The following is a 9731-nucleotide window of genomic DNA, read 5'->3' on the forward strand; positions in this document are numbered from 1 at the left end:
TTATTTTGAAACGATTGAAACCCCGCCGGAAGTGGTTGCACGGGCTTTTTTACTGATTCGCAAACTACCCAGAATGCACTTCACCGAGACCATTTTCCGTCTTGTTTGTTATGATGCGAGGACATTTCAGCATCTAGCTACAATAACGTTTCGCTATACACTGTTATAAAAACAGTGAGTAGTTGTTGTTTAGACAAGTTGTCTGTGGCTGTAGCGTTTAGCTACTTTTTCCAGATTCTTATTGCTGTTTGATTCTCGAAAGATATAGGCATGGCGCAGTACAAAGGTGCAGCAAGCGAGGCTGGAAGAGCCATGCAGCTGATAAAAAAGCGTGAAAAGGAAAGAGAACAACTTTCACAGCTAAAGGAGAAAATTGCTCAGGTCAGTCACTTGTTAGCTAAGTAATAGTATTGCTTATTCACTTCCATGTAGTTACTAAAATATATCAAACGAGCAATCTATAGCCTTTGCGCTAGACTGTTTACAGGAGTAGCCTTAACGTTCCTAGCCATGTGTTCCCCTCTTACTATCTGAATATCTCTTACAGGACAACATGGTCAAGTCCAACATAGACAAGAAGTTCTCAGCTCATTATGATGCGGTGGAAGCAGAGCTCAAATCCAGCACTGTTGGTAAGTATATTATGGGGCTTTTTCCATGTCAGACTTGCCTTTTTTAATGATGAATGTTTGAATACATAATTGTGAAGAACACAATCTTACTGCAATACTGTCTTCCCTTGTCAGGTCTGGTGACACTCAATGATATGAAGGCCAGGCAGGAGGCTCTTGTGAAAGAACGAGAAAAGCAACTGGCCAAGAAGGAGCAATCAAAGGAGTTGATGCTGTGAGTTACTGTATTCCCAGAGTTACTGTATTCCCAGAGTTACTGTATTCCCAGAGTTACTTGATTCCCCGCCACTTTTTTGTTTGTTATGATCTCTCAAAGCTATTGTCAGTGTCTCATCTTTGCTCTCTTTCTGTCTACCCTCAGAAAGCTGGAGAAGCAGAAGGAAAAGAAAAGAAAGGAAGAGCAGAAGAGAAAGATTGCCAGTTTATCCTTCAATCCTGAAGATGAAGAGGAGGAGAAAGAGGAGACTGAGGAGGAGGAGGAAGAGGAGGAGGAAGAGGACTGTGAGTGGTGTTTATAAACAACAGATTTATTATGGCCACAATACTTATGTATATTATTGTCTAAGAACAATCAGTGAATACTGACTTTTATCTTCCAAAGATTTCCCCGCTAAGAAGAAGAAGCTAGGGAAGAACCCAGATGTGGACACCAGTTTCCTGCCGGACCGGGACAGAGAGGTGAGCCTTATGCATATACAACCAGTCACACTTATTTTCTCCATATCAAACCTCTCTTACATTGAAATCTCGCCTGCATATAAAGCAAGAGTATTTGTATTTATTAATGATCCCTATTTGCTGCTGCCAAGGCAGTTTAAAATCCAGGGTACTCCAAGCAGTTTAGTCACAGCCTTATTCTACAATTTATTAAATACATTTTTTCCAACTTGATTGGAGTCCACCTGTGGTAAATTCAATTGATTGGACATGATTTGGAAAGGCACACACCGGTCTATATAAAGTTCCACGGTAGAGAGTTCATGTCAGAGCAAAAACCAAGCAACGAGGTCAAAGGAATTGTCCATGGAGGTCCGAGTCAGGATCGTGTCGAGGCACAGATCTGGGGAAAGGTAACAAAAAATTACTGCATCATTGAAGGTCCCCAAGAACACAGTGGCCTCCATCATTCTTAAATAAAATAAGTTTGGAACCACCAAGACTAGAGCTGGCTGCCTGGCCAAACTGAGCACTCAAGGGAGATGACCAAGAACCCGATGGTCACCCTGACAGAGCTCCAGAGATCCTCTGTGGAGATGGGGGAACCTTCCAGAAGGACAACCATCTCTGCAGCACTCCACCAATCAGGCCTTTATGTTAGAGTGGCCAGACGGAAGCCACTCCTCAGTAAAAGGACTCTCAGACCATGCGAAACAAGATTCTCTGCTCTGATGAAACCAAGATTGAACTCTGGTCTGAATACCAAGTGTCACGTCTGGAGGAAACCTGGCACCATCCCTACGGTGAAGCATGGGTTTGGCAGCATTGTGTTGTGGGGATGTTATTCAGTGGCAGGGACTGGGAGACTAGTCAGGATTAAGGGAAAGATGAACAGAGCAAAGTACAGAGGGATCATTGATGAAAACCTGCTCCAGAGCGCTCAGACTGTGGCGAAGGTTCAGTTTCAACAGGCCAACGACCCTAAGCACACAGCCATGACAACACAGGAGTGGCTTTGGGAGAAGTCTCTGTATGTCCTTGTGTGGCCCAGCCAGAGCCCGGACTTGAACCCGATCAAACATCTCTGGGGAGACTTGAAAATAGCTTTGCAGCGATGCTCCCCATCCAACCTGACAGAGCAGGAGATGATCTGCAGTATAAGAATGGGAGAAACTCTTCAAATACATGTGTCAAGCTTGTAGCGTCATGCTCAAGAAGACTTGAGGCTGTAATCGCTGCCAAAGGTTCTTCAACAAAGCACCGAGTAAAGGGTCTGAATACTTATGGAAATGTGATATGTCCGTTTATTTTTAAATACAGTTAAAAAAATATTTATTAGCCTGTTTTTGCTTGATAATTATGGGGTATTGTGTGTAGATTGATTAGGGGGGGAAACAATTTAATTCATTTTATAATAAGGCTGTAACCTAACAAAATGTGGAAATATACATAGACACACTGGCTTTACTCAAGGCCAGTGGCGTGTCATTGGTAATATTGGAAAAGTAAGGTGCCTAAACAGCTGCCCTGGGGAATTCCTGATTCTACCTGGACAATGTTGGAGAGGCTTCCATTAAAAACACATCCACAGTATAGCAAGGTGTCTAAAGCTATAACGCATATGTTTTTCCATCAGCAGACTATTGATTGTCAAACGCCACATTTTCTCTCAGCCAATCATCAGTCATTTGTGTAAGTGCTTGTTGAATGTCCTTTCCTATAAGCGTGCTAAAACGCTGTCATTTTTTTTACTGTAAAATAGCATTGTATCTGGTCAAACACCATTTTTTCCCCAAAAGTTTACTTAGGGCTGGTAGCAGGCTGATTAGTCAGCTATTTGAGCCAGTAGAGGGGGCTTTACAATTCTTGGGTAGTGGAATTACTTTAGCTTTCCTCCAGCCCTGAGGGCACACGCTCTCTGGTAGGCTTAAATTGAAGATATGGCAAATAGGAGTGACAATATCGTTCACTATTATCCTCAGTAATTTTCCATCCAAGTTGTCAGACCCCGGTGGCTTGTCATTGTTGATAGACAACGATGCTTTTTTCACCTCTTCCACACTTGCTTTACAGAATAAAAAAAATGACAATGCTTGTCTTTTAATAATTTGATCAGTTATACGTGGATGTGTAGTGTCAGTGTTTGTTGCTGGCATGTATTTTGCCAGCAGCATACCACCCTGCATACCACTGCTGGCTTGCTTCTGAAGCTAAGCAGGGTTGGTCCTGGTCAGTCCCTGGATGGGAGAACAGATGCTGCTGGAAGTGGTGTTGGAGGGCCAGTAGGAGGCACTCTTTCCTCTGGTCTAAACAAAGATCCCAATGCCCCAGGGCAGTGATTGGGGACAATGCTCTGTGTAAGGTGCGGTCTTTCGGATGGGACGTTAAACGGGTGTCCTGACTCTCTGAGGTCATTAAAGATCCCATGGCACTTATCGTAAGAGTAGGGGTGTTAACCCCGGTGTCCTGGCTAAATTCCCAATCTGGCCCTCAACCACCATGGTCACCTAATAATCCCCAGTTTACAATTGGCTCATTCATCCCCCTCCTCTCCCCTGTAACTATTCCCCAGGTCGTTGCTGCGAATGAGAATGTGTTCTCAGTCAACTTACCTGGTAAAATAATGGATAAAAAAAAATTTATCCCAGAAAATATACCTCTCTGTTGATATCACATGCATTTCAAACATGTTGTCCAGATACTGACTGTTAGCACTTGGTCTATAGCAGCTTCCCACCAGAATGGTCTTTAGGTGAGGCAGATGAACCTGTAGTTGTATTACTTCAACAGTATTTAACGTGAGATCCTCTCTAAGCTTTACAGGAATGAGGTTATGGATATAAAGGGTCAACACCTCCACCACCGGCATTTCTGTTATAACCTTGTATTGCTACCACTGTATCATCAAAGGTATAATCTAAGTGAGTTTCAGAGATTGTCAGAATATGAATGTATTTTGTTACTAGCAAATTAATAATTTCATGAACCTTGTTTCTTAAGCTACATATTTTGAGCACTTTTCTGGGATGCTTGCTTGTTTTCATTGCTTTACTGGGAAGCTTAGCCCAAGTAGATTAGCTCATGTTATTTCTGTCATTGCAGGGTGAGCTGCACACAGTGGACTTCCTCCTAGGGCACACCGCCTCAGTGCTAACAGTATAACTCTGGTTCATAGGCAGATGATTACTGCATACAATAGCTGTAGGATCAGCAGATGCATTCATGGCAGTTAGAGGGACATAAATGAGGTAACTTACATTGTGTCTTCCAACGCCCCTGGGATAATGTACATATGCTAAGGCGTTATGACAACTCAGAGACACAACGGTAGGGATTAATTGAGCTGGACCTGGGTCATTGATAAATCATTGTCTCAACGCAGCCTTATGATGCTGTGAAAGGATCCAGGAACCCAAATGATTTGGGGGGGGATCCCATCCTCCTTTATAAAACAAGCTTTGTTTCCAGAAGGTATTATCATTGTCAATAAATGTTACACCCACAGAGCTGCAATAGTCTCGTAGCCAGTTATGATGGGTTGAAAAGTTCAGTGCCACGATTTGGTCAGATGGCCAGATATTATGGGGGCGTTTGTTGGTGTCAAGCAGAGACCCAATCAGTTCTTTAAAATCCAATCTTCAGCTATGATAGCCTCAATTTCCTTTTTGCTCCAAGGACTGAGTAATTTCTCACCATTGATCTGCCCAATACAACGGCCGGAGAAGGGGGTGGAGAAATCTGCCCATTCCTACCCCTTTGACTCCTGTCCAGTATTATGCACAGGGTGTACACTATATAAATGTGCCTTTATACACACACAGAGCCCAGGGCATACACTATATAAATGTGCCTTTATACACACACACAGAGCCCAGGGCCTACACTATATAAATGTGCCTTCATACACACACAGAGCCCAGGGCATACACTATATAAATGTGCCTTTATACACACACAGAGCCCAGGGCATACACTATATAAATGTGCCTTTATACACACACAGAGCCCAGGGCATACACTATATAAATGTGCCTTTATACACACACACAGAGCCCAGGGCATACACTATATAAATGTGCCTTTATACACACACAGAGCCCAGGGCCTACACTATATAAATGTGCCTTCATACACACACAGAGCCCAGGGCATACACTATATAAATGTGCCTTTATACACACACAGAGCCCAGGGCCTACACTATATAAATGTTGTGTGTGTGTGGGCATATATACATGCATATATATATATATACACACACAACCGTTCAAAAGTTTGGGGTCACTTAGAAATGTCCTTGTTTTTGAAAGAAAAGCACACAAAAAATGTGTCCGTCAAAATAACATCAAATTTATCAGAAATACAGTGTAGACATTGTTAATGTTGTAAATGACTATTGTAGCTGGAAACCGCAGATTTTTTTTTAATGGACAGCTGAAAACTGTTGTTCTGATTTTAAAGAAGCTATAAAACGGTCCTTCTTTAGACTAGTTGAGTATCTGGAGCATCAGCATTTGTGGATTCATTTACATGCTCAAAATGGCCAGAAACAAATAACTTTCTTCTGAAATTCATCAGTCTATTCTTGTTCTGAGAAATGAAGGCTATTCCATGCGAAAAATTGCCTAGAAACTGAAGATCTCGTACAACGCTGTGTAATATTCACAGAACAGCACAAACTGGCTCTAACCAGAATAGAAAGAAGTGTGGGAGGCCCCAGTGCACAACTGAGCAAGAGGACAAGTACATAAGAGTGTCTAGTTTGAGAAACAGACGCCTCACAAGTCCTCGACTGGCAGCTTCATTAAATAGTACCCGCAAAACACCAGTCTCAACGTCAACAGTGAAGAGGCGACTCCGGGATGCTGGCCTTCTAGGCAGAGTTCCTCTGTCCAGTGTCTGTGTTCTTTTGCCCATCTTAATCTTTTATTTTTATTGGCCAGTCTGAGATATAGATTTTTCTTTGCAACTCTGCCTATTTGCAACATTAACAATGTCTACACTGTATTTCTGATCAATCAGATGTTATTTTAATGGACAAAAAAATTGATATTCTTTCAAAAACAAGGACATTTCTAAGCGACCCCAAATTTTTGGACGGTTATATACACACACACACACAGAGCCCAGGGTATACACTATATAAATGTCTTATATATATATGTATATATATGTGTGTGTGTGTACACACACACAGAACCCAAGCTTAAAATGTGTTTATTATTGAGAGTTCAGGAGGAGGAGAATCGGCTTCGAGAGGAGCTGCGCCAGGAGTGGGAGGGAAAACAGGAAAAGATCAAGAGTAAGCGAGATTGATTTCACACGACAATCACACATGACGATTACATCCAGCGCTCATTTTATATTGGTCCCTACGGTAATGATGAGCTTAAATGAATAGTTCACTACCCTGCTAGTTACAATCATGCCATGATAATGATACTTATTGATAATACCATGATAATGACACATCTTCCGTGCAGGTGAAGAAATTGAGATCACGTTCTCCTACTGGGATGGATCGGGGCATCGTAAGACTGTCAAGGTACAGTAAGAGAGAACCGGTTGCTTAGCAATGGATGTGCTGCCGGAAAGCAAATGGAGCCATACATTTAACTTTGGTCGCATTAGATATACCTGTATACTATAGCATGTATCAGGGTGCATTGTTGTGTGTTTACTACAGATGAAGAAGGGAAATACCATGCAGCAGTTCCTTCAGAAAGCACTGGAGGTCTTGAGGAAAGATTTCAGTGAGCTGAGGTAAGAGTAGATGTGACTGAAGTGGTGGCTTTGGTTTTATCTAGGCGGGTGTATTTACTAGAAAACAGAAGCAAACGAAATGAAACGGGGCGGGACCCTACCTGAATTTGTCCAATTAAAAACTTGCGTTTTCATCTCAAAGCTTTTTCTGTTTTGGAGTAAACGGTTTCCATTGTAAAAACGTTTTGCAACTGTTTGCTACGTTCTTCGTCTAATGAATACACCCTAGGTGCCCATTGGCACTGACATTATAGGATTTCCCTTTAATGTTATTCTTTATGAAGGAAGGTTGTAAAAGGTTGGGGGGTCTTTGTAGGGCTGCTGGTGTCGAGCAGCTGATGTACATCAAAGAGGATCTGATCATCCCACATGTGAGTGCTGCTGTACATCAATCTGAACTATTCTAAATTTTACATCTCCTCTTCATATTAAACTGAACAATTATCTCTGTTTTCTGTTCTAGCATCACAGTTTCTATGACTTCATTGTGACAAAAGCTCGAGGCAAATCTGGTGAGCCAGTGGTAACTTCAAAGTTCATCTAAAAAAATTGACGTTATATTTAAACATTTATATAACTTCACTGATGGCATTATATATATATTTTTTAATACTTTATTCCACTACAGGTCCACTCTTCAGCTTTGATGTCCACGATGACATTCGGCTGGTGAACGACGCCACTGTTGAAAAAGACGAGGTGAGGAGATCCGTATTGTTTTTAATATTCAATTTCCAAGTGTGTTTTGATACTTTGATTTATTTTTTGAATCCAAGTTATTTGCCAGTGCAGCAGCGTTTACAACAACGAGTGTCCTTGGTGTGTCGTAGTCTCACGCAGGTAAAGTGGTGCTGAGGTGCTGGTATGAGAAGAACAAGCACATCTTCCCTGCTAGCCGCTGGGAGCCCTACGACCCGGAGAAGAAATGGGACAAATACACCGTGAGTGGTTATCTATAACCTTATCACACTACCAATATCTACGTAGGAATATTATAATTGCTTTCCTTATAGTTTTATCAAACGATCTGATTGGTATTCTAGGTTTATGTAGAGTGTGATGTAATGTGTTCCTCCACATTATTCCCTGCTGTGGCCAATCACACGTCACGGTGTACAAATGAAACAGCAAAAGAATGTAGCATCATTGGCTGGATAGATCATCGTGCATATAATGGCTTATGATTTATACCCTTTTCCATCTTTTGGGCCGAAACGAACAGGATTGTTTCTTAAGTATGCTCCACATGACGCTGTGTGAGTGTCGGTGCTTACAGAGCGGCATGCATGGGCCTGTTCACTTTCAGCTGTTAGTTAGTTCATAAAACATGTAGGAAATAGCAAATATAGGCCTATTATCAACAATTTATTCATTATAGCCCAAAACTTGTATTATTAGGTAAAGAATGGATATGAAGTTGAGAGGTTTATCATAACATGCAGATGTTGCAACGTAAATTAAATTGTATTTTTTATTTCTTGTTTTTCAGATCCGGTGAAAATATTGTCTTCAGGATCTTTCTGGACACACATTTTTTCCCATGTTTTATTATTAATGTATTGTCAGAAGCATTTTACTTTCAGATTGATAAACTATATTCACTTTAAATCATTAGGTTTCTCTTCATTGTTATTCCTCAAACTTTTTTTTATTTTTTCCCCAAAGTGTTGTTGCCTAACTTAACCGTAGTGATTTCTTTACCATAACAATTCTGTTTAAGAAATATTACTGCTTTAATTTCTATGAAAATGTGTGATCCCAAATATTTCTTCTTTAAAAAAAATTACAAAACAAACCTACACTTGGACGCTGTTCACTGTGTTAATTAAATTCGATCAACTTTACTAATTTATATTATTAAAAACAACATTTTTATTGTAATAAGTGTCCTGAATGTGGTTTGTTTGGCACCTCCATTACTATTGTAAAACTCGGCTGTTGGAGATAATTGAAGAAATGGAACAATGTTGTCAACTTGCCGTTTGAGCTACAAAAGAGGGGCCTGCTGGCCGCCAGTTGCCCATCCCTGCACATAGAATAAGAATCGGGCTTGTTGACTTGATTGTAACTTTGGCCAATATTTTGGAAGCTTCACTGTTTCCAGGTCCTCTGGAAAAGTATACTTGTCAGGTGAAATGCTAAAGAAATGCTTCTATTTCTGGCGCTATACACTTATATGGCAGGTTTTTTATCATAAGCATTTCAATAGACATTTTCAGGTTTTGGAAAATGTTGAAATATTACCAAGGCAATTGCGACCGGCGAAGGATGGACATGCAGGATTAAAAAACCTGGATAAGTGAAGGATTTTTTTGAATGATTCATTGTAGTGTTGATTTAGAGTAGTACAGTGATTCATTGTAGAGTTGATTTAGAGTAGTACAGTGATTCATTGTAGAGTTGATTTAGAGTAGGACAGTGATTCATTGTAGAGTTGATTTAGAGTAGTACAGTGATTCATTGTAGAGTTGATTTAGAGTATGACAGTGATTGGAAGTGGGCCGTTTTTACCCTCATGTGGTCATTTCTCCCCTCTTAGGAAGTAACACTATGCCATTTAGCAGACATTTTATCCAAAGCGTGCAATGATAGTGGGCATGATGGGGGCCATTAATCTACCTACTATACTACCTAGCTGACAGTTGAAGGCCTTTGCCTCGGGCTGTTAATGTTTTGTCA

At 40.9% G+C, this 9731-nt stretch overlaps 1 protein-coding gene across 1 annotated transcript; it reads left to right on the top strand.

Annotated features, from left to right (window-relative positions):
* Window positions 1–54: 54 nt before the first annotated feature.
* On the top strand, window positions 55–8936 carry fam50a (family with sequence similarity 50 member A). Its single transcript, XM_055891190.1, has 13 exons — window positions 55–381; window positions 548–632; window positions 747–846; window positions 994–1133; window positions 1234–1310; window positions 6525–6591; window positions 6773–6834; window positions 6976–7052; window positions 7369–7423; window positions 7516–7564; window positions 7681–7751; window positions 7883–7993; window positions 8542–8936. Exons 1-13 carry the CDS (start codon window positions 271–273, stop codon window positions 8548–8550), a joined length of 1014 nt encoding a protein of 337 aa, XP_055747165.1. The 5' UTR covers window positions 55–270; the 3' UTR covers window positions 8551–8936.
* The last annotated feature ends 795 nt before the right edge of the window (window positions 8937–9731 follow it).

This window comes from Salvelinus fontinalis, chromosome 31, assembly GCF_029448725.1.
Source record: "Salvelinus fontinalis isolate EN_2023a chromosome 31, ASM2944872v1, whole genome shotgun sequence".
Lineage (NCBI taxonomy): Eukaryota > Metazoa > Chordata > Actinopteri > Salmoniformes > Salmonidae > Salvelinus > Salvelinus fontinalis.

What these genes read in the sequence shown, in the direction of transcription:
- fam50a (XM_055891190.1), top strand. Translation starts at nt 271, where the DNA reads ATGGCGCAGTACAAAGGTGCAGCAAGCGAGGCTGGAAGAGCCATGCAG. An exon ending in TAAAGGAGAAAATTGCTCAG is followed by an intron (nt 382 to 547) that starts GTCAGTCACTTG and finishes TATCTCTTACAG; the next exon opens with GACAACATGGTCAAGTCCAA. An exon ending in GCTCAAATCCAGCACTGTTG is followed by an intron (nt 633 to 746) that starts GTAAGTATATTA and finishes TTCCCTTGTCAG; the next exon opens with GTCTGGTGACACTCAATGAT.